The 27,993-nt window shown below is 39.9% G+C and overlaps 1 protein-coding gene across 5 annotated transcripts in view; it reads left to right on the top strand.

Moving 5' to 3' along the window:
• Window positions 1–1,309: 1,309 nt before the first annotated feature.
• TMEM232 (transmembrane protein 232) overlaps window positions 1,310–27,993 on the top strand; it is a 147,468-nt gene continuing 120,784 nt past the window's right edge. For 3 of the 5 annotated variants that reach the window (XM_083464500.1, XM_083464504.1, XM_083464503.1), the window contains exons 1-4: window positions 1,310–1,434; window positions 15,746–15,893; window positions 18,106–18,217; window positions 21,331–21,436. In XM_083464500.1, the coding sequence (XP_083320626.1) occupies window positions 15,760–15,893; window positions 18,106–18,217; window positions 21,331–21,436 (352 nt within the window). In that variant the 5' untranslated portion in view covers window positions 1,310–1,434; window positions 15,746–15,759. Of the gene's footprint in view, window positions 1,435–9,857; window positions 9,933–13,482; window positions 13,598–15,745; window positions 15,894–18,105; window positions 18,218–21,330; window positions 21,437–27,993 lie in introns of those variants that run through there. The other 2 variants (XM_083464502.1, XM_083464501.1) reach the window with 2 other exon arrangements.

The raw sequence follows: 27,993 nt of genomic DNA on the forward strand, positions 1-27,993 counted from the left end.
AGTGAAAGAGTCAACTGAAGCCAAATTGTGTAGTTTTTGGTTGGAGGGCAGTTAACCTTAAAAACGCTATGTCACTGTTCAGGTGGTAGAAAATAATCTTCCTCTGGTTGTAGATTCCACCCTGAATGGCTAACTATGATTTCTTCCAGGCTCAGAAGAAGAAAGAAGTTCAGAAAGCTAGCCATGTTAGTTTGTTTCAGCAAAAACAATAGTCTTGTGGCACCTAAAGTCTAGCAAATCTATTATTGTTTACTAAAGTTCGCACTAAAAACAAGCTAAACTAAACCAAAGTTTTTTGGTCCAAAATCCACAGATGAGTACAAACAAAAATGTTACAAGATAATGAGCACAACATTACAAATCCTCCAGAACACTTTTATCAGGCTAGACGGTACTCAAAACGTGTTACAGGAGGGAAGAAAGAGGTGTCTAAAGAAATTAATGAAGAAACCCGATATTTTAGTTGGGGCAGAAGCAAGAGAAGGTAAAGGACCACTGTGGTGCATTGACTGAAATAAACTCTTTGCTGCATTCTGCATAAATTTAATGCACATGCAGACTCCTGGGTGCCATAATCTACTTCTCCCCCCCCCCAATTTTTTTTATTGATTTTCCAAATTAATAACAAACACGAACAAACAAACAAACATAAATCCTAACTGTAATAATTCCACTTTTGTTAACATTGTTAAGTGACTTCCGCAAATCCCCCTGGCTGAGTGTATATCATTGTAACAGTTTTCCAAAACTTAATTCCTCATAAAATTTACTTACTCAATTTACATCTTTCTTTTCATATTTAACTTTAAACATATTATTCTATAACGTCACCTATTTAAATCCTTAGCCAATCTGGTATTTGCAAGTATTTCTGTCTAAGTTATCTTAGCATATTTAGCTGAAAAGTCTTTAAATTTCATCCATTCCTCGCCATAATCTACTTCTCGCAGGGAGCTACAATTCCCAGCACCCTTAAACTACCATTCCCAGAATTATTTTGGTGCTTCACTGAGCGATAATTGGGAATCAGCTTAATTCACCTCCCAGGGTTGTTCAGAGGATGAAAAGGGGTGCAGTGTGCTCCTTGTCCTGGGATGAAAAGCAAGGTATAGTTATTATGAATAAAGGAGGCGCTTTTTAAAAGAACTTCGTAAAACAGCCCGCTTCTCCCCCAATTATTCGGCGCCTTTTGCTTTCCCCTTCTTCCGTCTCATGAAAGGTGATGAGGCGGGAGCCAAGGAAGAATTGCAGCCCAGCTGAGGGTCTCTTCTTCCCTTCCTCCCTCTCGGGCTGCTGGGTGGAATCCGGGCCTGGCCGCGTCCATAGCAACAGCTGCCAGTAGAAGCACCTGAACGCCGAGAGAGAAAGAAGGCGGCCGAGGCGGGCAGGGCGCGCGCGCTGGGCACCCATTTGTCCTTCCATCCAGCAAGCAGGGTAAGCGCGGGGTTAAGGCCGCTTCAGGAGGCGAGGAGCAGAGAGAAGCCGAAGTATTATGAATTACACAGGAGTTTCTCAATCTTCTCAAGGGGCCCCTTATTGCCTCGAGAAGCCGGGAAACAGGCCCTGCCTGGGGAGGGAGTTTGTCGGCTGCGCCTTCAGCTCGGCTTACTTAACTGTAGGAACTGCAATGGTTTTACTGTAATGGAATTTGGGGACGAATTTCAGAAGGAAAAACTGGGAACATAAGAGCTGGATCAAGCTAAATCTAGTTTCTCCTGTGTGTATGTGTGTAAAATGTTTAGGGGTACGTACTCTCATTTTGACTCAAGAAAATCACCATTTTATAGTTCAAATTGGGAAAAATAAATACAGTAAATGGATAAAAGTACAAAGATTCACAAAATGTTTAGGTCTGTCTCCCCAGAAAAAAGCACTGTATATATGTTTGTGTGTGTGTGTGTGTTTGTGTGTTTTCTATTTCTGTTTAATCACTTTTTAATCACTATCTTTCCTATGTTTTTAGCTTTTTCTCTTTTTTATATTTTATTTATGATTTTCAGGTTTATACATTTCAATAATTTTACAGTCGTTTTAGCATTTCAAAACTTGACTTCCCTCCCCCTCTTTCTGCGGTTCCTTAAATTTATTTTTAATATTTTCTGCATATCCAAATCTACTTAATTTGTTCATTTATTCAGTGCTTTTTTTTCTTTAAAAATGTTTAGGGGTACTCTCATTTTGATTCAAGAAAATCACCATTTTATAGTTCAAATCGGGAAAAATAAATACAGTAAATGGACAAAAGTACAAAGATTAACAAAATGTTTAGGGGTAGGTGTACCCTGCATCCCTCCAGAAAAAAGCACTGCATTTATTCATCTACTTTAAATATATGCTCTTATAAAACTGTTGCAGGTTACTTTATTACAATAATCCCGCCAATGTTCTTACCAGTTTACAATTTGTTTGTAAACATTTGATAAACTGTTTCCATTCTTTTAATAAAAAGTTTGTTATCTTGATTGCTTATTTTTTGCCATTTCTGCGTATTCCATAAGTTTTTGTATCCATTCTTCTTTTGCTGGGACTACTTCTTTCCATTTTTGGGCAAGTAACAGTATTCTTGCCGCTGTAGTACATACAGTTTGGGTAGTTCTGTCCCTATAATTCCCCAAAAGGAAGCTTCTGGGTTTTTCTTATAAGCGTTACGGTATTTTAAACATCTTTTCCAATTCATTCTATATCATTTCCCAGTAAGCTTTCACTAGTAGGCCGCCATGAATCCTGGGTGCTGGAAACTGTGGGATGATGATGATGATAATAATAATAATATAGTTCAGCATCATGTTTCCACAGTGGCTAACCAGATGTCTATGAAACACCCACAAGGAAGACCTGAGTGCAAAAGCGAGTGTGGTTAGGGAGTAATGTTAACCTGGGGCCTGCTTTCAGCCCAAAAAACTGTTTGGGAACCCAATCCTTTTTATTTTTATTTTAAAAAAATGTATATGGATTATTGCTGCTGTTAAAATAAAAAAAATCCTTCCAGTAGCACCTTAAAGACCAACTAAGTTAGTTCTTGGTATGAGCTTTCGTGTGCATGCACACTTCTTCAGATAGGTTCTGCTGTTGTGAGTGACCCACCCACATCAGGCTGTAACCCTATCATGGGGCTGGTCCTACTCCAATAGATGGATTGGCTAGGGTATATACAGGCAAACCCCCCCCCCCATTTCCATGTGTTGATTATGTGTGTGACTGTGTATACCTTTCCTCGCATTTCCTTTCAAGCATTAAGCAGAGGTAGCCAATTATTCCCGAATTAATAATTGTAAGATGTGAATGTGGTTTTGTGTTTGTAACATCCAAGAAAGACAGAGGCTCAAATCTTCATTTCTGAGTCCTCGGGACCAATATTACTTCCTGCAGGGCACTTCAAGATTTAGTTTTTATTTTATTCAATGAGATTTATATGTTGCTATTCTAAGAAAACCTCTGAGCAGTTTATAGAAAACTGACAAAAGGTATGTAATGCATTGACCTCTCCCCACATAGGCATCTGGGGGGATCTAACTTGACCCCATCTCCCACAGACAAACATTTGTGGGCATCTAGCTTTGCCCTCCTTTCCCTTCCCGTATATTTGGGGGAGTCTAGTCTAGACTATTTGCTGCCCTCCCCTATGCATTTGGGCTAATATTTTAATGTTTCAATATTTTAATGTTGTATTTTAATCTTGTTTTTAAGTTGTATTGATTCAGCTTGTTTTTATTATTGCTTGTTAGCCGCCCTGAGCCCAGCCTTGGCTGGGGAGGGCGGGGTATAAATAAAAAATATTATTATTATTATTATTATTATTATTAATGTTACGGGAGCTTTAAAGTATTTTTCCTTTTCTCCCTGATGGGTTTGAACTGTGCAATGTAATCCACTTGGAAATGTTTCTTGCAGCGGCGTAGCTAGCCGCTCGGGTGCCCGAGGTGTAGGGCGGCTGAAGGGGAGGTGGCGGGCAGATACAAGCCCCACACTGCCACTTTGGGCAGTAGGGAGCCTGCGGGGGCCTGAGCTACCACATCACTCCCAGTTACCAGGCCCCATGGTAAGCGCTACTCCTGCAATGTGGTACCCAATGTGTCCCACCCCCAACTCCCTAGCTACGCCTCTGGTTTGTTGGTTGTTTACAATTTTGCATGGAGTTAAAAGATTCTTATATCAAATGACCCATTGAATCTTGTTCCCCTGCAAAAAAAGAAAAAGAACAAGCCCTATTATCCAAGCAACTCTCATTAGTTTTAGTGTAACTTGTGGTCTTTTTGGTGGATAGTTCCCAGAGTCAAATAGGTGCTTTCGGTAAAATTGATTCATCCAGCTAATCAAATCTAACACGGCTTTCAAGCAAAGATAATTTGCTCTTTTCTCCATCTTCATTTCTACTGAAAATGTATTTCTGGCATTTTCAATTTTTTCCCCATTTTTTTTTTTTGGGGGGGGGTAAAGTTGCTTAAATGGAGCTAGTCCGAGTCTGTTGGACTAAAACAAAAATGCAAACTTTTTTTAAACAATTGTTTTGCAGTATAATGGCTTGGTCATAAAACAATTCCCCACTTCTGTCTTTTTTTGCACCTTGTCTTACCAGAGTCACTGGGTTGATGCATACAAATACTGTCATTAGGGTGGGCAGCCTGTGATCAGTTATGTGAGGTTGTGTTTATGAAACATGAATCTGGAAACACTTATGTGTCAAGTTCGCTTCATTACCTGATAAATTGTGTCATTTGAAACCCCCCACCCCAATTATAAACTAGTGGACGGAGGGACTGTTTCTGCCTTATTGAGTCATGGTTTCTGTACTATGAAAAGTTAAGCATAAAAAGTTTTTGGGAAGCTGGTGTAGCACAGTGGCTTAAGAGACTGAGCAACAAATCAGGGATTTCCTGGTTCAAATCTAATCTCTACCATGAACTGATTGAGGTGCCCTTACAAGGTGAACTCATTAGGTGGCCTGCAATATATGGGAAAATAAAACTGACCGTGCTTATTACAAGGCTGATACAGTTGTTACTATTTTTAAGACAAGAAGTTATAACACAAGCAATCTGTTTTCTTCTGCCTATACTAGGAGCTGATGCGCAGCTTTTCTCATTACTGCAGGACAGTAGAAGTAGCATCTGTTGAGCTCACCCCTATTATAAAAGTTATGAGAGCCACTGTTGCATTTCTTGGGGGTCATGAGTTGACATCTTTCTTAGCATGCCTTCCAGTGACATTGTCCATATATAATTTCCAGAGGGACAGCCACTCCTTATAGTTGCACAAAAAATTGCAATATGGCAAAGACTTAACTATAAATGGACAGTAGATGGAGCACTCTGCCAAGCATATTGAGTCTTTCGTTGGGCTACTACAGATACGTATTGTGATATCTGTACGTATGCTGCATATGCTTCCATCTACTCTTACCCCTTAATCAAGAAGTGAAAATGTCATGATTGTGTTTTAATTTGTTAGAAAACCTTGTTCTCTGCATGGTTCCTGGAGCAGAGAGCTATTAATTTTGGTATTTCGAGCTACGTACGTGGTTGTTATTTTAGTTCTAGGAGCAACTTTCTTATATACAGTGGTACCTCGGGTTACATACACTTCAGGTTACAGACGCTTCAGGTTACAGATTCCGCTAACCCAGAAATAGTACCTCGGGTTAAGAACTTTGCTTCAGGATGAGAACAGAAATCGTGCTCCGGCGGCCCGGCAGCAGCAGGAGGCTCCATTAGCTAAAGTGGTGCTTCAGGTTAATATTATTATTATTATTATTATTATTATTATTATTATTATTATTAATATCCCTCCCTCCCCAGCCAAAGCCGGGCTCAGGGCGGCTAACAACAAAGAACAGTTTCAGGTTAAGAACGGAGCTCCGGAACGAGTTAAGTACTTAACCCGAGGTACCGCTGTACATTTATAGACTTGACCATTATGTACGGCTTTATATTTCAACAGGGTGTTAAATCCAGGTGAGAGGAGATAAGAAAGGGCTTGTGCTAGGGATGAGAGCAACAGAAGGAGTGGCTATGCAGAACATGGGGGATTCTCTTAGGAGGAATTTTGGGATTCAGACTTTGTCCCCATCGCGCTCTGTGTGTGTGTGTATCTATCTATATATCTGTGTGTGTGCATATATATATATATATATATATGCATATAGATACAGATACAATGTTACCTATCCAGATCTAGAAGGATGAGATACCAGCCCCTTTCTATTGAGACAAACTTTAAAACATTTCACTATTTTTCAGTGGATGTAATTGCAAGCCAATTTATTTGTGACATTAATCATGTGATTTGCCCTTGAGTGCAGGGTTTTTCTTTCACGCATAGCCAGAGCAGGACCCCAGTCCAGATCAGGACTCTAGTTTGGCAGGGGGATAGGTGACTCTAACCTTTTGTCTCTGCTGCAGTCCCAGTCTTGATTGCCCCCCATCTCTAGTGTCTGCTATTTGCATTTGGGGGGCATTCTGGATTGGGATCACAGGGAGGGGGGAGGGGGTTACAGATTCCTATTTCCAAAACCAAAGTCCACCCACACCAGACTTGGTGGCAAGTATTGGTGGCTACTGGTGTACGAAAAATCCTGCATTTGAAGGTAAACCACATGCAGCTTGGCCCTGACTCTCCTTGAATATGAAGCAAAACCACTCTGTTTCCTTTTTTCTCCCACTTTGAGCACTGATCCATGCCAGCATTTGCTTATGTGCATATGTCATATTATTTCTCGGGCTCGGTTATGCATATATAAAATTGAAATAATAGTTGCCTCCTCATGGGAGTTTAGATGAAAGACTTGCAAAATGGCTTTGTGTATAAATAAATACATGGTTCTTATTCATAATTTTGTCACTCCAGATGCTTCTCTGCAGGACAGTCTTATTGCAGATACTATAATTTCCAGTGCTCAGATCACTGGGTACTGTTCCCCCTGCAGTTATCTTTACTGTTACGCTTGCTGTTGCAGCAGGCAATGTGGTAGAAATCACACTCTAGGTATCAAGTTGGGGCTCGTATGTGTTTGTGCGAGAAATCCAGACTCTTATCAACTGGAAAGACATTTAACATTGCAAAGAACTTTGCATAGCAAACATTTTGATTAAGGACCTTGTGACCCAGCCAAGTTAGCTACCATGGGCTCATGCCCGGCATTCTCAGAGAGCTGCTGGTAGGAATTGTGGGGAGGGGAGAGGTCCAGTTCAGTTCACATTTAAGGGGCAAGCCCACCTGATTTGCTCATTTTGAAACCTTCTAAATTTGCATCTGTCCCATATTTGCAATACAGCTCTCCGTCCAGGGTTAGAGAAGATTGTGCATGAATTAAAACTGCATGAATTACTGAAAATAACATACAGAAATGCATTCTGTTGAGAGAAATTGCTTGCAAAAATGTGTTTATTAGAAATTAGAAAAAGCTAAAAAAGTTCATGAAGTTTATACAGTGTTTTCAAAAAGTAATTATACAGTCGTACCTTGGATCTTGAACACCTTGGCTCCCGAACAAATTGGCTCTCAAAAGAACAAAACCTGGAAGTGAGTATTCCAGTTATTGAACGTTCTTTTGGAAGCCAAACGTCCAACAGGGCTTCCACGACTTCCGATTGGCTGCAGGAGCTTTCTGCAGCCAATCAGAAGCCGTGCATTGGTTTTCGAACATTTTGGAAGTTGAATGGACTTCCGGAATGGATTCCGTTCGACTTCCAAGGTACGACTGTACACCTATGGACAATACCTATATTAGGTGTATAGTTACTTTTTGAACACCATAGGTGAACTGAAAAAACTTAGAGAACCAAAACTAACTGATCATTGCTTTCCTAGTTGGTAGTGTTCCCGGTACCTTGGCAAAGCTCACACATTCTCATATCTCACCTGGACCTGTGAGCCAGTGTTTTATATTTCCCACAGTACCCCTGATGTACTGTCATTCTGGAGCATTGTGGCAAATTTGAGACAACAATCTACTACAGCTGTCAGATAAGTTTGTAATCTGCCAGTGTATAAGGGACATGGAAGGCAGGCTTTGAGTTGCATGGTCAGATGAGATATAAGAGGTTGTATATTCTCTCTCACCCCGCCCTTTTGTTTTAATGGATAAGCTGTACATTTTAGTGAAGGAGCAGTATGGGAGGAGATAGGGTTGCATCTTGTCTCTGGCAATGAAGATACTGTTCTGCCAAGTTTGTGAGGTCCTTGAACAAGTTTGTGAGGTCCTCCACGAGCCCTACATACTGTCTGTCCGTTCCTTTCCCTGATGTCTGCCTGGCTGATCTCCTGACATTCCCTTCCCCATCTTTCTTACAAAGTGGGGAAGCAGTAGAAGTCTTCATGATTTTCTTTCTATCTTTCAAATTGATTTGAACTATTTTTACCCAGCCTTCATTGCAAATCAGTACCAGTGCAAGATACAGAAAAATGAATACAGTGGTATCTCGGGTTACATACGCTTCAGGTTACATACGCTTTAGGTTACAGACTCCGCTAACCCAGAAACAGTGCTTCAGGTTAAGAACTTTGCCTCGGGATAAGAACAGAAATCGTACTCTGGCAGCGCGGCAGCAGCAGGAGGCCCCATTAGCTAAAGTGGTGCTTCAGGTTAAGAACAGTTTCAGTTTAAGTATGGACCTCCGGAATGAATTAAGTACTTAACCCGAGGTACCACTGTAACTGTGCCCTCTGTAAAATGTACAAATTTCAGGACAGTGGTTGTGGCACCATTGATACCCAACCCCAATGGCTGCAGGGCCCCCGACCGGCACCATTAGATGTTGGGATGGCTTGGTATGCAACAACAGCAGCAAGACTACTCATCGTGAAGTATTGGAAGACCCAGGAGCTACCCACACTGGAAGAATGGCAGATGAAAGTGATGGACTACATGGAATTGGCAGAAATGACTGGCAGAATCCGTGACCAGGGAGAAGAGTCGGTGGAGGAAGACTGGAAGAAATTTAAAGACTACTTGCAGAAGCACTGTAAAATTAAGGAATGTTAAAATGATGTCTGATCGAAAAGAAGTGGTATTGGTAAAAAGATTTTTAAGAAAATGTAAATGGGGATTGATAAAGGATAAATGCTAGAGGGTAAGGATTTGCTGAATTTAATATTTGGACTGGAATACAAAATGGGAGGTGTGAGGAGGTCAAGAAACTAGTGAATGAAGTATAAGAGATGAAAATATTAACTTATTTTCTGTTTTGCTTTTTTGGTTGTTCTTTTTTTCCTTTCTTTTCTTCTTTCTTCTTCTCTTTTGCTAATTGTTTTTTACTGTGTATTTTTTATATGTTTTGTTCTTGTATGCTTTTATTCTTGAAGTTCTTCTTATGTTTAAATTTTGAAACTTTTTATTGTCTGTGAAACTTTAATAAATATTATTATAAAAAAAGAAAAGATGTTGGGATGGCTTGGACACAAACAACTCTCTTTATTGATACAATCCTTCATACAGTTGTCTCTTTTTGGTCTTCTCACTGTTTCCCTCTTGCCATTCCTTCCTCTTCCTCTTATCTCTTTCCCCCAGGGTGCTCTGTGGACAAACTTGTAGGGAGGAAGAATAATATGGTAAAGGACTACAACTACAAGAATATGAGAACTGTGTAACTATAGGAATACAAAAACAGCTCTTCACTATTTTTCACTTAAAATTCTCTCTCCCCCCCATATGCATTTTCTCCTGGAGGGAATAAGATATGGGTCCCTCTCAAATGGGGGAATAAAATTGGGGGATGATTTTCAGTGGGAAAACAGCCAGAAAAGAAAGGCAGTGCTCTATTCCTGAGAGTGGTAGTGAAATTATTAATGATTTTCTGAATTAGGATGATAATCAGAAACAGCATGCCTGCATGAATAAAATATACATTTATGTTATTCAGATTCCATTGAAGTTCTTATAATCAAGGAGAAATACACAAGATTTTGGCAGGGGCAAGAAGACAGAACTGAATGAGGTTTGCATGTGAAACAATGCTACAATTGTTCATTCATTATGCTTTTGTCAGAAGTGCAAAGATTTAGCTGATGGGAACCTCAGACCTGATTAAAAATTGTAAATTGCCACTCTACTGAAGCATTTTATAAGGAATAAAAATTTAGATGTATTTGGAATTAACATAGGCAGAATGGTGATTCATCATCCTCACATTGCAAAGAAATCAGACTGATATTTTCAGAAACTCAAAGTAATCTGCTCTTTCATTATGTAGAGCTTTTCATTCCCATTTGCTTATGCTTGCAATGGGCGAAGATGGATGGTAGATTAGATTTGGTAAAAATTTAGTCCTTGAATATCTTAACACCTAGATTATTCACCAGACTTGTTGGAGCAGCTCTGTCTTAACACAACGTCATAACCGCCAGAGCTCAGAGCACTATTCTGTTTTTGAACTGCATTTGAACATGCTGCAGAATAAAGTGGTGAAACAAGCTTTGTTGTTGTTGTTAAGTGCCCTTAACTGTGAAAACATGATAGTTCAAGTAGTTCAAGAGTTGTGTGAGAGCTATAATCTGCATAAGAAATTGAAGAATATGAGAAACAATACCATTCTGCAATTTCATCTATTTACTATTTGTGGGACGTTTCAACTATCTTACTATAAAAAGACACACCAGAGATAAGATATATTGATGGAGAACACAAATTTGCCCAGTTCAGACATAACAGAAAACCATGGTTTCCTGTGTTGTGAATTGGTCTGCTTGAACCTTATTAGAAACCACAGTTTGATCCTGCCTTGTTCTTAGTAACTAGCTTTATGCTGCTGTATTGAACCAGGTTTGTGGCTTTACTGTTAGTATATAAACTCCTAAACAACTTGGAACCAAATTACCTGAAGGACTGCTAGATTACCCCTGATGTAGCTGCCTTGTCTATACAATGACTAGGGATGCCCCTCTACTAAGTATCACATGCTCCTGAGGTCTGCTCCATGGTTACCTGGAACAGGGCCATTAGCTTTGCAGCACCATCCCTCTGGAACTTTCTTTTGCATTAGTAGCCTGTGCAGTATATAATGTTGATGGATGTGGTCTATAAAAATGGGTTTTGTGATCGGGAGCCCTCCAGTACTTTATTGTACAGCAAGGAACGGACATGGGCTGGGGTATTTGTTTAGGGCAGACATGTTCAACTGGTCGACCGCGATCGACAGGTAGATCCCCGGTTGATTTTGGTTTATAATAATAATAATAATAATAATAATAATAATAATAATAATAATTTATAATAATAATTTATAATTTATACCCCGCCCATCTGGCTGGGCTTCCCCAGCCACTCTGGGCAGCTTCCAAAAGAATATTAAAATACTATAATACATCAAACATGATTGCGGGATCCTTCTCGATCACAGGATTAAAAAAAGTAGCAGAATGAATATCTCCGCCCCCCCTCCCCTCTTTGTTTGTTTCTCTGTTGTGTCTAGTGGGTGTGGGGTTTTTTTGGGCATTTGTTGATGTCAATAGGGGATACAATGATTGGTTTCAGCGGTGTGTGCATTTGTAAGCTGTGGGTTGTTCTGCAATCCTCCCCCCCAAAAAACTCAACAACTCTGGTCAGTCTTCCCCTTCCACCCATCCAAGTCATCCTCCCTCCAATGACAATGGGTAGATCATGACCAGTTTTTTTTGTTATACTGGGAGTAGATCGCAGTCTCTTGGGAGTTGGATGTGCCTAGTGTAGGGGGAAAATGATTTTATTATCCCTTCCCCATTTCTGAAGATTCTTCACACCCTTGAAGGGTCCTAACAGCACCACAAGACTTATGCTCGGGCTGCTTGTGCCCTGCAGTACCCTGCCTTGGAATAAAAAGTCTCACAGAAGTGGGCCCCAGGAAAAACAACCTGAGAATGACTTTTCTTTGGACATATCCAGTAGCTGTTATAGGCTGAAGGAACACTTTAACCAAAGCATTAAGTTGGAAATACTATTATTTTAGCTAATATCAGTAGGAATTCACTTACCTAAGATAAAAAAATGTGGTGGGAAGCTGTTTAGAAAAAATATACTATTACCTTGATAAGGCTGAATTTGATCAGATTATAGAGCTTTATGTAATTATAAGTTTCATTTTCTCAAATTGGCTGTTTCTGTAACAAACTAAAATTTGTGAAATTATCTATACCTATATCTATCTACATATCAGCCGAGCTAATTATGATTTAAACGTGTTCTTAAAAAATTCATGCAAGACTGCTTATTGGCAGACATTAACACAGTCTTCTAATAGCCTTTTGTTTGATGTATTATGGTAATGGTTTCATACATCACATTTATTCTCAAATCCTTTTTATTTATTTCGTTCCGAGGCAATTTATAAACCAGAGACAGAATGCCAAGAGTAATAAAAAAAAGAACAGGTATAAATCAGCTGTTAAAACATATGGCTCTATCTCATCACAACAAGGTACTCATTATTCACCAGCTTTATCAGTTGTCACTGCAGCTTACATGTCTTCAACTTCATTCTTCCCGTCACTGGCATTCAGAATTGTTCTCTCCCCTTCAGGCTTCCTTGACATCTTCTCTAGTTTCTTCTTCTGGTTCTCTGATGGGCAGAGCAATCCAAACTCCTGATCTCATGGAGGTCGGTTTGGATGAGGTGCTGTCCCGCTGTCCAGCTCTGCCTGGCTTGGCTGCTCTCCTCTACTGCAGAAGTCCTTAATGCTCCTGCCTAAACTGCAAAAAATATAAGTTTTTCCTTCTGTCCTCCTTCCTCCCTGTCCAGAACAAGCAGTGGAATGAAGGAAGCTCCTCTGCTGCCCTAGCGGGGTTAGGCTTGCATTCTAATTGTCTCTTTAAATAGATATTATTTTCCCAAATTCACAGTTGGACCAAGCCTTAGACCTTTCTTACTCTGCATGCATATTCACTTGGGATAGTTTCCTTCAAAGGTCCAGTGCTGAGGGCGTTTTGGCGGTTCCCTCACTGTGAGAAGTAAGATTACAGGGAACCAGGCAGAGGGCCTTCTCAGCAGTGGCACCCGCCCTGTGGAATGCCCTCCTACCAGATGTCGAGGAAATACACAACTATCTGACTTTTAGAAGACATCTGAAGGCAGCCCTCTTTGGGGAAATTTTTAATGTTTGATGTTGTCACTTTTTAAAATTAATATTCTGTTGGGAGCCACCCAGAGTGGCTGGGGAGGCCCAGATGGGCGGGGTATAAGTAATTTATTATTATTATTATTGTTATTAATTACTGCACATCAATACCTGCATTTATTTTTTGCAGCTCAGAAGTTTTGCTTTTTGTCCTGCTGTCCAGGGCTGATATTTCTTGCTGGATGTCCTACCACTAGTGTGAACAATGGCAATTATAGTAACTGACCCATTATGGGAGGCAAGTGCTAGGATCCATGCTTCTTCCCTTGCCTGTTCCTAGGTGTTTCTCTAGTTTGCAATCCTAAACACACTACCAAGGGAGTAAGCCCCACTGGATGGTACCTGCCCCACTGTCACTAAGCAACAATGAATGATGCTTGCTTATGAGTAAATATGCATTCTGTTCTCACAGTGGCAAACAGATGCCCAGGGGCAGTCCATGATGTGAATGCAGTAGCACTGTCCCACTCATGACCACCAGCAACTGCGATTCATACTGCCTCTGATACTGAGGGTAAAATATAGTCTTCATGACTACTAACAATAGATAATTTTATCATCCACACATTTGTCTAACCCATAGCTGTCAACTGTCCCTTATTTGGCGGGAAACTCCCTTATCCCAGCGCCGTGTCCCGCTGCTGTCCCTTATTGATGATGTCCCTTAAATTTCCCGGGTTTCAAAGGAAGCAGCTCCTCTCCCTTCCTCCCTGCTGGCCAGGGAGGAGGGAGGCTCCAGCTGTGTTGCTTGGCTGCATTGCTCACCCAATAAGGAGTCTAAGAACGACTGGGGGGGGTGGAGCTTGCATGCCTTGTGCCGATCAAATCGGCTGCGTTGCCTGGGGACTCACCGTTGCTCAGCGCTTCCCAGCGGAGAGGTGACGGTGGTTTTCCTTGAGGCTGCTGGCTGGGCTTTCTGCCTTTGGCTTGGAGGGGCTCAGAAGTTGAGCATACCTGTGCTTGGATCAGAATCGGATGGATACGTCATCGACGGCCCACATACCCTTGCCGGGGAGAAGGTCTGTCTGGAGCGGGGGCACATGGTGAGGGAAAAGGAAAGGCGATCCCTTATTTTGGCTGCTGATCCCTTATTTTCAAATCTGTAAGTTGACAGCTATGGTCTAATCCCCCTTTAAAGCTATCCAAGTTGGTGGCCATCTTCTAATAGTGGCCACAAGCTACTACTGTAAAGGTGTTATCCAAAACACATTTACTAGTGAGTAAGTCCTGTTGAACTCAGTGAGGGTTAACACCGTATTTTTCGCTCTATAAGACGCACCAGACCATAAGACGCACCCAGTTTTTGGAGGAGGAAAACAAGAAAAAAAAATTCTGAATCTCAGAAGCCAGAACAACAAGAGGGATCGCTGTGCAGCGAAAGCAGCAATCCCTCTTGATGTTCTGGCTTCTGGGATAGCTGTGCAACCTGTATTCACTCCCTAAGACGCACAAACATTTCCCCTTACTTTTTGGGAGGGAAAAAGTGAGTCTTATAGAGCAAAAAATATGGTAAGTATACTTCAGATCACTTTGTACACCCTTAGATAATAACAGCCTATTAACAGATAATGGAACACCTGTCATGCAGTGAGTTTCTATAACAACTCAACTTAACAAGAACCTGCAGTTTTTGCTTTATAGTGATTTTTCCCTTTTCACACGATCCACTCTTATAGGAATGTTTGTAATTTCATGTATTATTACAGTATTCATTGAGAAGCCTTATGAAATGAACCATGAACACTACATTGATTTGCTAAGGTTGCATGACTAGGAAGTAAATCTTCCACAGTGGGACAACTTCTTTGTAAACCATCTTAGGATCCTACTACATGGAAAAGAGAGCAATATTGAAAGCACCTGTGCTAATGAAAATTGACTAATTTCAATATATCCCTGCAACCAGGGCAGTTATGTTCTTTCATGCATATTATGCCTACAGTATTCCCCTTAAAGAAAACTATTGAGGAAGAGTGTAAGCCACATTTTCATCTTTGCTTCTGAACTTTCAATGGCCAGTATCCCTACAGCTATTTACTGATATTTAGAATTTTAGTTCATAATTTCTCAGTTTTGATGTTTCATTATCTTATTAATGCTATTTTAAGGTTACTATATGCTTTTGATTTCATATGGTCAACACAATTCCAAGAATTAATACAATTTGATTTGATAAACTTGGATTTGACTACTCCAGGCTGTGAGTTTGGAGAACTGCTGCATAATTCCCTGATCAATAAGTAGTTACATTGAAGTAGTGGGAGTGAAATCAATGGAATAAATTGGCTTGAATCCAAGTGCTTTCACTTAACTGTGCTGAGGAATGGTGTGTAAATCAATAAGCTTAACCATACTGCAATTATACTTCAATTATTCTATTTTGATTTTATTTATAGCTTATTATTGTTATTCATTATTGTGATCTAATAGAAATGGACTTTCCCCAGTTGAACCATTTAGACTGCATATTCAAGGTTGTTATACAGAATTTACCATCCAAGGGCCTCCAGATTACTTTCCCCCTGAAGGTAGAAGAGAAAAACATGGCAGAACACACGTCATCTTGCATTTTGACTGTATATGGTAGCTTTCTGCCTAAGGTAAGAAAGACTTAAGATTATGTTTCTATATGGCTGTAACATTCTGTCTTTTTTTTTTTAAGATTGATTTTACAACATGCCCATCATAAAGGTGCCAGTGGTCCACAAATTTGGTATTGTATGCCATGATGAACATAAAAAACTTCAGCAGAGACTCTTGGCTAAATATCTGAAGGAAACGTTACCTGCAACCAAGAAAAAGAAACACGTGTAAGTTTAAATAAACACAAAACAATATTATTATATAATGCATACTGGCAAGTGGACAAAGGTTTTCGGTGTTTCCAGTGAAACCTGCAAGCATGTTAATGAGAGACTCGGGAGCATGGAGAAGATATAGATAGGAAAAAGTGGTTTCTGGGGAACTCTAACGGAAATGACAGCAGGAAATAACCATTTGACTGGGTGGGTACACAAGGAGCCAAAGATGCCCCCCAAATTAAAAGATTGTTAGACAGGACAACAGAACAAACAATACTTCTCTCAGGATAGTATGAGCTAGGTTACTACCTGCCATTCTGTGACTTACTGGAAACTATTTGCTTAGTTGATAAAGGTGGACCCCAGGGTGGCTAAAGTCCAGTCAAAGGCAATTATGGGGTTGCGGTGCTCATCTTGCTTTCAGGCCGAGGGAGCTGGCGTTTGTCCACAGATAGCTTTCCGGTTCCTGTGGCCAGAATGACTAAGCCGCTTCTGGTGCACCGGAGCACCGTGGTGGAAACTAGAGCCCACGGAAATGCCATTTACCTTCCCGCTGCAGCAGTACCTATTTATCTACTTGCACTGGTGTGCTTTCGAATTGCTAGGTTAGCAGGAGCTGGGACAGAGCAATGGGAGCTCATCCAGTCGCGGGGATTCGAACCACTGACCTTCCAATCAGCAAGCCCAAGAGGTCCAGTGGTTTATACCACAGCACCACCTGCGTCCCTTTTTTGCTTAGTAAGTGGAGATTAGATGTATCAAAGGCATCTGTCAACCTTGCCTTAGGCCTGCTGCTGACTAGCGTGATATCAATTGGTTGCTCAAACGGTATACTATTGTAAAAGTACAATCCATATTAAGTCTCTTTTAACTCAAATCCATATTTTTGGATGCAAAATAGAAGATGTGAAATAGTGTAAGTCATTTTTAGCAGTGTCCTATTTTAATTTAAAGAGATTTTATCATTACTGTTTTCCTTATTAATATTTTTATTCCTTTCATCATGTCACACTAAGTTTTTCAGATGCATTAATGCTCTGATTGGTATTCTTTCCTATGAAGCTTAAAGGTAAAGGGACCCCTGACCTTTAGGTCCAGTCGTGACCGACTTTGGAGTTGCGGTACTCATCTCGCTTTATTGGCCAAGGGAGCCGGCGTACAGCTTCCGGGTCATGTGGCCAGCATGACTAAGCTGCTTCTGGTGAACCAGAGCAGCGCACGGAAATGCCATTTACCTTCCCGCCGGAGCGATACCTATTTATCTACTTGCACTTTGATGTGCTTTTGAACTGCTAGGTTGGCAGGAGCAGGGACCGAGCAACGGGAGCTCACCCCGTCGCGGGGATTCGAACCACGACCTTCTGATCGGCAAGTCCTAGGCTCTGTGGTTTAACCCACAGCGCCACCCACGTCCCTATGAAGCTTAGTTCTAGAGAAACTAAGACAGCAGATGTTTAAGAGCCCAATCTAGAGAAATATCAGGTAGATTTCTATTTAAGGGGGGGGGGTAGTAATTTCACTTAAGTAATCAGTTCCAGCTCAGAATTTATGTTTACCTGCTAGTATGCATTGATTAGTCTAATTCAGGCATAGACAAATTCCGGCCCTCCAGATGTTTGGGACTACAATTCCCATCATCGCTAGCTAACAGGACCAGTGGTCAGGGATGATGGGAATTGTATTCCCAAACTTCTGGAGGGCTGGAGTTTGCCTATGCCTGGTCTAATTTCTTCACCAACAATCATTCAAAGGGCTAATATTGTGAAGAGTTAACTTTCCAACATGATGAAATTCTTATATGGAACTGTCTTGTAATGTGTTGTGTATTCAGTGAGTAAATACATGCAGATGTTTTTGTAAAGCATGATGGTTTATACATAGATTATTGGCTGTTTCTTACAAAATACTGCATTCCATGAAGAAATGTCAATAACTTGGAAACAGCATAATGATGAACCGTAAGTGGTGTTTAATAATCAATATATTTCTGTAATATTCATAGTCTATTGGCTGCTATTGAAACAGTCTTAATAGCATTATCCAACAGATAAAGTATTGTAAATTAGAAACACAGAACAATGATCTACACTGTACATTGAGTCAAATAGGACTTTAAAAATTAAATTAGCTGTCTATAGTTATCTTTCATACACAAAATTTTGATTTCATTTACTGATGATGTGTCAATTAAACTGAAATTCTTCACTGGATTCTTTATCAGAAACCCATATGAACTTACAGAACAATTCGTTGAGGATTTCAATTACGCACTACAAACAGAAAGTAAAGAAAAATTCATAGAGCTGGCTAAAAAAATGCTTGCAAGATGCAAGGTCTGTATACGTAAGGATTACTGGATTTCTAAAGAGACATTTATAAAGGCCATCTCTTGATCTTAAATTTCTACAGTGGTGTTTAATAGTTAAGAATTAATTTAAATATTTCTGATGCAAAATGTTCATTATTTACTTTTTGAAAGTGACCTTTAAGTTACCATTTTCATAGTGTTTTTCTCCCTGTTCATTTTGCAGAAATAACACATTTGCTGATATAAGTCAACAAATTCAACCTTCGCACAGTTATATTGATACCACAGGCTCCTAGTGAGGGTTGGCAGATTTTGGATAGAGATTGTTGAGATTATTGATAACATCCAATATCTGTATTGATAAAAAGTCAATAATGAACACATAAAAATGCAAAGGGCAATATTTATGTTTAGTACAGTTGTTTATGTATGCTTATGTTTACATAACATGCCTTCAACAAAATTCCAGAGTCTCACTGAAAGGTTGAGTGAAGAAGGTTTTGCAATATTTTGTAGAGGGAGCTTGGCTCAAGCTCATTTAGGCTGCCCTTGGGTACAGAACTGCATAATGTGAGAGATGTGACTGAAATGACCCTTCTGTGCCACGTTGTATTATCTGAAGGTAATACCTTGTGAAGCTAAGCAGCTCTGGGTCTGGTTGGTACCTGGAATGGTAACTTGATGACGTCTTGGGTTCCATGAAAGGTGGAATATAAATGTAAGAAAATGAAACAATAAATAAAGTTGTCATAATGCAGAAATCACAAATGGCCCTTTCTCATCATTTATCAGAGGAGGAGAAATATGTGGAAATATACGGCGATTTTCTCACATTTATATAATAAACTCCCATTACTGCTTGATTGTAAACCCCACTTCCACTTACCTGAAATATTTTTTCCAAATATTTTGTTCCAATGATAAGTTGGATGGAGATGAGAGATTCTACTGGGTGAAATCAGATACTAGAATACAAAAATCAACCAATGGATTAAGCATGTCCCATTGCTCATACTGAGAAAAAAGGACCTAAGCTCCTTCGTAATGAAAGCAAACAACTTCATCGGAGGATTCTTGTAACAGAATCTCTTTAGGGCTGATATTCATCAAATGGTTTGTACAAGACATATAAAACCATTAAAAAATTATTAAATGAAAATGATTAAAGTATTTGATTTCTGGGCAGTTTTTGTGGCAGTGGTAGGAGAATCAGACCTACATACTTAGGGTTTTCTAAAAAGAAGTTTAGGATTGGAAAGAACATCCTTTCCCCCCATGCAACCTTTGCTGTTTTTAATCTTGCTGCCTCTTCTGGTAAATTGGGAGAGGGGTGCACAGAATGACCTGACGGAAATGATGTAAGTTTACAAGGGAATTTTCCATTGATCATTTGGCATATGCTAATTTGTTTAAATAAATAGAAATACAGTGGTGCCCCGCAAGACGAATGCCTCGCAAGACGAAAAACTCGCTAGACGAAAGGGTTTTCCATTTTTGCGTTGCTTCGCTAGACGAATTTCCCTATGGGCTTGCTTCACAAGACTAAAACGTCTTGCGTTTTTTTTTGAAAGGCGCTTGAAGAGGCGCGGTTGCGACGGACCGTGCTTCGCAAGACGAAAAACATCGCAAGACGAAAAGACTCGCGGAACGAATTCTTTTCGTCTTGCGAGGCACCACTGTACAAATGAATAGTACAGAGTCCGAAAAGGAGTGTTTTGCATGTCGATGTCCCCAGGCCACCCCAAATAACTCACACAACACACAGAATTTTTGTTTAAGGTTTTTGGCATAATTTTGGCCACTTTATTAAAATACAAAAAATGTGAGTGGTTGCTTAGGCATTGGTTGTGACTATCTGCCCCTCAGTGGGGGACAGACTGACATTTCGCAAGCCTGCGAAAGTCAGAAAAGGGGAATACATTTTGGGGTAGCGACGGAGCAGGGAACCTGCCCTCAAGCCTTCCCCCAATGCAACCAGGGGCTCTTGTGTGTCCCTAGCCCCTTGACAGGGTGGACAAAAGCAATAGTGAGCCCCTGTATTCCTTTAACGGAATCCCTTGCAGCAGCAGCATTAGAGGGGCAGGCACAGCCAATCCATGCCCCTCAACCAACCAAACCATAAACCAATGCCTAACCGCAACCTTACAAGTTGTGACGATTTGCTACGCAGTAGGCAAAAACCAAATGGCCCCAACCAATCAGCCAGATGGACAAAATTCCTACCGGGCCCCTGCCCCAAGAGCAGACGACCGCATGACAGGCATAGCAAGGTCAAAGCGAACCACCCTAAATATAGGGAGGGGGGATGGGCAATCCGATGCACAGGCAAAAAGAGGAAGCTCTACGCCTCGTGCAGGGAGTTTTAACATTTCTGGCTGTCAGTCATCAAATGGCAACATTAACATCTTCCCAACAGCAAGGGAAGCCCAATCACAACAGTGGCCAATGATCAATTAGCCCGCCCCACAACTTTGGAGTGTCCTGTCGGCCCCCACCGCAACACGTGCTCTCCATGAAGGAGAACACGCTTTGTCTGATTGGTGACATGCTGTGCGTGTGACCAAAGAAGAGCATCTGTGAGTCCAACCAAATTAGTTTTCAAACTGCAGTCATGCAAGAGTTGCCTGTAGAACAGGCTTCCTCAACCTCGGCCCTTCAGATGTTTTGAGACTACAATTCCCATCATTCCTGACCACTGGCCCTGCTAGCTAAGGATCATGGGAATTGTAGGCCAAAAACATTTGGATGGCCAAGGTTGAGGAAGCCTGCTGTAGGACATGAGACACATTTTGTTGGGATGGACTAATTGGATTCCATCCTACTGAGATGCTAGCACAAGAGTTCCCTTCACAACTTGGCTCAATTTATTACTATGATGCGGAGCTAGTAATTAATTGCTTTTGTTGCAAGGTACTTCAGGTGGTAATAACAGTATAATTAGAGCTAAGCATTCATCTTCTTATTTAAGTGTTAACCTGAGGTATTAAACATTGCTACCTTGTTAGCTCCAGCTATTGTGTTTTGCATCAGCAATAACACTTTCTTTAAATATGTAGAAATGTCATTCTAAGTATATTGACTTTTGAAAGGATTTTTAAATCTCAAGTTTTGTCTTATTATCTTTTATGTTCCAAACAGAGGCGATCAGGTCTTAGCACATTAGGTATTGGGAAGTATGTAAATCTTCCTGTGGCATGGGCTGAGGCAATTCTGTTATTACAGTGTAAAGGAGAAATTCACGAAGGTAGGTTTCTTTCAGATTCTTTTTTTGCTGCCCCTTTATCTAAGCAAGCACTGCAAAATTTATAGACACTGGAAAGAAAATAAATCTATTCTCACAAAATATATATAAAATATATATATTCTCACACAATATATATAAAATACTATTTTTGTTTCTGCTTTGATGCCATTCTGTGTCAACTGACTTGGCTTTTGAAATTATTCTTATGGATACAGGCATGCAATAACATTGGATGAGTATAACTAAGGTTGAATATCCCTGTCCTATAAGACCATTAGTGCAGTGCTGTTGCAAAATTTTAGACCCAGCCTGGACATTTACAAGAAAAAGCTGATAACTGCATGGTTATTTCCATTTGACAGCTGTGATTAACATCCTGAAAGCTGAAGCCTCAATATTGGAAAATCACAGATTTCTCTCTGGTTAGATAAAAGCAGAGTATCTCTGAAACTGAAGAGGCATGCTGGAAAGTAATGAACCAAACTAACTGAAAGTTCTTGTACTCAGAATCATCAAAAGAATACAGAGAACATTTTTGGATGGGATTTTAAAACCAGAGATATTGGAGTACTTCTGTGTTTATCATGGCCATCAAAATCGTACTACTTGCAATTCAGCTTTCAATTCTAAATGTCTGGGAGAAATGCTCATTTCACAGTTTGTTCTAAACTGTTTTTAATGCTGTAATTTATATTGCTGTACCCTGCCCTGGGATCTTCTGAAGAGCAGAATAATAATAATAATAGTAATAATAATAATAATAATAATAATTGCTCCTTTATATTTTATAACCTTGTTCATTTCACCTTATTAACTTTAGTCATGTTGCATAGATGGCAAGTCAGTAATTAAACACCAGCTTGCCAGATGATGAGTCATTTCCATGGTGCACTGTAGCAACCCAGACATGGTACTGGAATATCTGGGATTCCAGGCCCCATTGGGACCTGAAGGTCTATATGCAAATGAGCAGATTGTGTTCATAAATGCAGGAGGTACCCCTGTTGAGCAGCTGAAGATCTAACAAGTCACCAGCCTGAGACAGCCAGGAAGCCCTATTACCACTTGCCCCAAATCTACTTTTCTTTGCCCAAGACCGGTCCAGGAAGAAGAAGAAGAAGAAGAGTTTGGATCTGATATCCTGCTTTATCACTACCCGAAGGAGTCTCAAAGCGGCTAACATTCTCCTTTCCCTTCCTCCCCCACAACAAACACTCTGTGAGGTGAGTTGGGCTGAGAGACTTCAGAGAAGTGTGACTAGCCCAAGGTCACCCAGCAGCTGCATGTGGAGGAGCGGAGACGCGTTCCCGGTTCCCCAGATTACGAGACTACCTCTCTTAACCACTACACCACACTGGCTCTCAGGAGAATATATAATGTGAAAGGAGTGCTAAGCTCTGCCAAAGCATGTCTACTCTTCATGAAGAGGACAAAGCTGGAGGCAGTTTTCAGAGCTTGCTTTGTTATCTAGAGCCTACTCTTGTTCTAGAGATTATTATTGGAACAAATTACCTACCTGTGGGTTGTCCATAGGCCCGAAAATCATGTATCTGATGGACACCTTAGCCCCGTGCAGATGATTAAACTAGAAATGTGTGTGTATGTATCTGGAGAAGAAAAACAAAGATTATGAGGGCATGAATATCAAAGTTCTATGAAGAAAGGTTGAGGGACTTGGGCGTGTCTAGCCTGAAGAAGAGATGATTAAGAAGTGATACCATGCCATCTTCACATATTTGGAGAGCTGTCACATACATGATGGAGCAAATTTGTTTTCTGCTTTGCTCCAGAGGGGAGAACCTGAATCAATGGTTCAAATTACAGAACAGAAAAAAGAAAAAGATTTAGTCTAAAAATTAGAAGGACCCTCTGAATGGCATGAGCTCTTTGACAATGGTCATGCCATTACTGGTGTTGTAGTAGTGGATTTCCTACGTTGGTAGGCAGTTGGAGTGGGTGACCTTTAGGTACATTCAGACTCTGATTCTATAGCTGCTGGTCCCACCCAAGCTGCCACACATTAACTGTAATTTTTGCACAGTGCATGTAGCTGTTGAAGGCACAATCTGTTCACTCCATTTTTGCAGCATATGGGTTGCATGTTCAGAGTCATTGCACATTGCAGTGTGTATATATAGACCCTTGTGTAGACGAAATGATCAGTGTGTGAAGGCTGGTGGGCACAACCCTGACCCCCCCTCTCAATTTCTATGCCGTTTAACAGTTTTCACAGTCCTTTTGTCTTTCCTCTTGCTATTTCTGTTGGACCTCTGCTGTTGGCTGTTGTTTCCAGTTTTCAACTGCACGGCTGTGCCCTGTAGGCTTCAACTGAGCAAGACAGACAGAATTTGGCTGCTCAAATTATTCCAGAAACCACTTCACAGATGAAAAGCCTGCAATAGAATTAGCACTTCACCTAATGCCTTGCATTTCGATACTTAATTTTGTGCAATTACAAAACCATGTATATTCAGCATTCTCATGATTTTTTTTCAAGTAGCACTGCTTTATAAGCTCTTTCTAAATTTAGACATTAATTGGGTGTAATTTAAAATGACATTTAAACTTGTGAAGTAATTTGCCTTCAATAACGGCATGTTTTAGGTTTCCCCAATTATTTCTATGAAAAAGCATGATATTGTTAGTTTCAAAGATTTAGGAATAATGGAACAAGGTTTAAAGTGCCCCTCCTGCAAATCACCCCCCTCAAAAAACCCAAAGAATGAAATACCTCGCTTTATAAAATCTGATGAGGATAAAAGGATAAATGGACCTTGCATATTATCAGGGCTTTTTTCCAGCTGGAATTCAGTTCCGGCACCTCTCAGGTGGGCACCATTGCCATTCTAAGAGAACAAGGGAGGTGAGTTCTGGCACCTCTTTTTCTAGAAAAATAGCACTGCATTTATTATTATTCAATTCATCAAATATCCTTTATTAGGCATAGCAAACCACACATTATCAAACAGACACCGTATACAAATTGTGCAAAATATGAGCTCAGCATAACAAGGTTTGTCCATATTCAAATATTATTATTCCTTTTTATCTTTTGACTTGAGTGAATGGCAAGTGGAATGATTATGGAAAGGGTCATACATGAAATAAATATGACAGACAGAGATCAGTATCTGCAGATTAACATGACTGATCCGAAGGATGAAGAAAAGTCATTTAATATATGCCCCCATTTTATATATATGGATGCTACTTTAGCTCCCTTCAGCCATTATAATTGGCCATGTGAGTTTTCAACCAAGAGGCCCTCTCCCTCCTTTGTTGCCTCCCTGATTTTCCAGGGCTCTAAATCTCATGGGTATTTACATGAGTACATAAGAAGCTACTTGTTTCAAGAAGTTATCCCTCGTACCCACCAATGGTGATGGGGAGAGTGATGGGAGTTGGAGCTAGTCTGCTTACCCGCCCCCCCCCATATTTCCCTTTTGCATGTGGATATAATACAGTAGTATAACATTGGAAGAGAGCTTAAGTTGATGGCCGCCAGACAACTGGTGGAAGCAAATTCCACAAATTTAGATATATGAAGCAGTACTTCCTTTAGTCTGGATTTCCCACCATTCTGCTTCACTGGGTTATGTTGGGTTCTAGTATTATGGGAGAAAGAAAAAACTCTGTTCCTTTTCTCCACAATGAACACAATTGTATGCTTCTCTAGCGTGTCACCCTTTGGTTGTTGTTGTTTAGTCGTGTCCGACTCTTCGTGACCCCATGGACCAGAGCACGCCAGGCACTCCTGTCTTCCACTGCCTCCTGCAGTTTGGTCAAACTCATGCTGGTAGCTTCGAGAACACTGTCCAACCATCTTGTCCTCTGTCGTCCCCTTCTCCTTGTGCCCTCCATCTTTCCCAACATCAGGGTCTTTCCCAGGGAGTCTTCTCTTCTCATGAGGTGGCCAAAGTATTGGAGCCTCAGCTTCAGGATCTGTCCTTCCAATGAGCACTCAGGGCTGATTTCCTTCAGAATGGAGAGGTTTGATCTTCCTGCAGTCCATGAGACTCTCAAGAATCTCCTGCAGCACCATAATTCAAAAGCATCAGTTCTTCGGCAGTCAGCCTTCTTTATGGTCCAGCTCTCACTTCCATACATCACTTCTGGGAAAACCATAGCTTTAACTATACGGACCTTTGTCAGCAAGGTGATGTCTCTACTTTTTAAGATGCTACTTAGGTTTGTCATTGCTTTTCTCCCAAGAAGCAGACGTCTTTTAATTTCATGACTGCTGTCACCATCTGCAGTGATCATGGAGCCCAAGAAAGTAAAATCTCCATAGGTAAATTTATCCAGAGCCCATATAATTTAGGTTGTCCTTTTCTGCCCCCTGTTATTATTGTAAAATGTACACGTTGGACAGGTATTAGGAAAATTCAGCCGCAAATAGTACACACAAGCCAGGTACACAATATCACTATCATATCCCAACATTCTTGTACAGCAAAATGCAGATTCTGTTTGGATGAGTTCTTTGATCCCTTTCCTCACTCCACCCTTAGTAATTTGGGCATGACATCTGGGTAAATCTCAGATAGCTGGCCTTTCAAATCTCATTGCACTGATTGCCTGCTAATTTGTATTCATTGTCGTTGTTAACCATAAGGTTATAAAAAAGAAGGTTGTCTCTCTGCTGTGCACAATGACTGTAACAGATGGAATAATAAGTTCAAAGGGTTTATTTGAATTTTAGTCCCATCAGTCTCATCTGTATTGTTCTGTGAGTTCAGCTATGAGAATTTGTCCAAAACAAGCAGTTTGCGGTCAGTTAGCTCTTTTAGCCTTGATGTTGTTGTTTTTTGTTCTTGATTTTGGGCCAGAAGTGGTCCCTAATGGTTGGTTGCTCAAAATATTAAAACATGCTGAAGAAACGCTTTGATTCCAGGCAGATGCCCATACCTGTAAATGACTCATTTGCATCCATGCAAACAAATCCATACTCCCAGCTTTTTATATCGAAGTCTGGTTGACCTGAATTAGTTTTCCACATCATTTTAGTTTGCTGCATAAATGTAATTCTCAGGGGCAAGTCTAGTTCTGAACACCATAATGTTGCTCTTATTGATCATAAAGCCATACTTTGACTTCTTGGTATATTAAATATATGGCATTGATAAACAAACCCTTTATAGATAACAGCCCTGTTTAGGGAAGTTTTTAATGTTTGATGTTTTATCACATTTTTAATATTCTATTGGGGGGGGCACCCAGAGTGGCTGGGGAAACACAGCCAGATGGGTGGAGTATGTATAAATAAATAAATAAATAAATATTATTAATTAAAATACACAGAGAAATACTGGGACAATATAACATCATTTTATCCAAAAATATGAATTCATGCTTTGTCAATCAAATTATCCCCAAATCAACAAAAATATTCCAATGTTACTAAAAATTAAGTCTGAGAATTTTTTATTTATTGTTGGTGTATTATTAGCTTATGTTCAGAAAAGTTGTAATGACCACTTCATGATACAGCACATTATAGTACACTATGATGAGCTATGAGTATTATAGATAAATAATACAATTCTAATTTTTAAAAATTATCTAACGCTCTCTCTTTTTTTTCTGAATTTCATATAAAGTCTCTTCAAATATGCATGTTTGTGCTGCTTGCTTAGAGAAGTAATTTTCTCCTTTATTGTTTGCTAACATTTCTTCCATTCTTTGTACATGTTTCCTGATCAATCATAAATTATTTAGTATGAGCCTTATGGAATGTTAATAAAAGTTTAAACATTTAAAAAGTTCACAAGGCTAATTCTCTGTGGCTTTTACGATATACTCTGGTTTTGAAATATGAGATTATCTACCTTCCATGTCAGTGGGCTAAACCTTCTGTCTTCAGCTTCAGATTTCAGTGCTATATTGGAGAATGCTGTGCATATATTTTACAGTCAGCTGAAAGTTTTTTTAAAAAAGCAAAATATATTGTTGAGAATTTTTGAATAAAAAGGTTTTTTTTAAAAAAAATTATCGATTCAGGTTTTTTTTTTTTTTAAAAAAACCATCAATTCAGTTATCAAAATAGTTTGCAAGCTTAACTTAACTGTTAAGTCCCACTGAACTCCGTGGGACTTATTTCTGAGCAGTCATGTAGGGTTGCATTGATCCATGATGGCACAACTAAGATTAAACTTAATTCTGTAGAAAATAATTTTTGTCCAACACTAGGAGCACTGATTGATGGTAAACTATTCGCTCCCCTGACTTATATTTCCATTTTGTCTGCATGCATCTGTATGTACATGCAGCCACTTGGAGACTATTACTTGAAGCTTAATCCCTATTGATATTTCCTCAAGTTTTTACAATTTGTGATGCAACATTAACTTCCTGCTTAATATTACTATCTGATTACTGTATATACCTGTCTTCTATATGCACATTTCTTGCAGAAATGTGTCACCTCTTAATTAAGAAAAATAAAAGTATTTTTCCTGCCTTTTAATAGTTCTATTCAGTCCATTTAACTGAGATTAATTTTAATAATGTTGTCATTCTTTATTTTAAGTATTACTAAAATTCAACTCACCTATGAA

The sequence above is a fragment of the Podarcis liolepis genome (genome assembly GCF_965112155.1).
Source record: "Podarcis liolepis genome assembly, chromosome: 11".
Classification (NCBI taxonomy): Eukaryota; Metazoa; Chordata; class Lepidosauria; order Squamata; family Lacertidae; genus Podarcis; species Podarcis liolepis.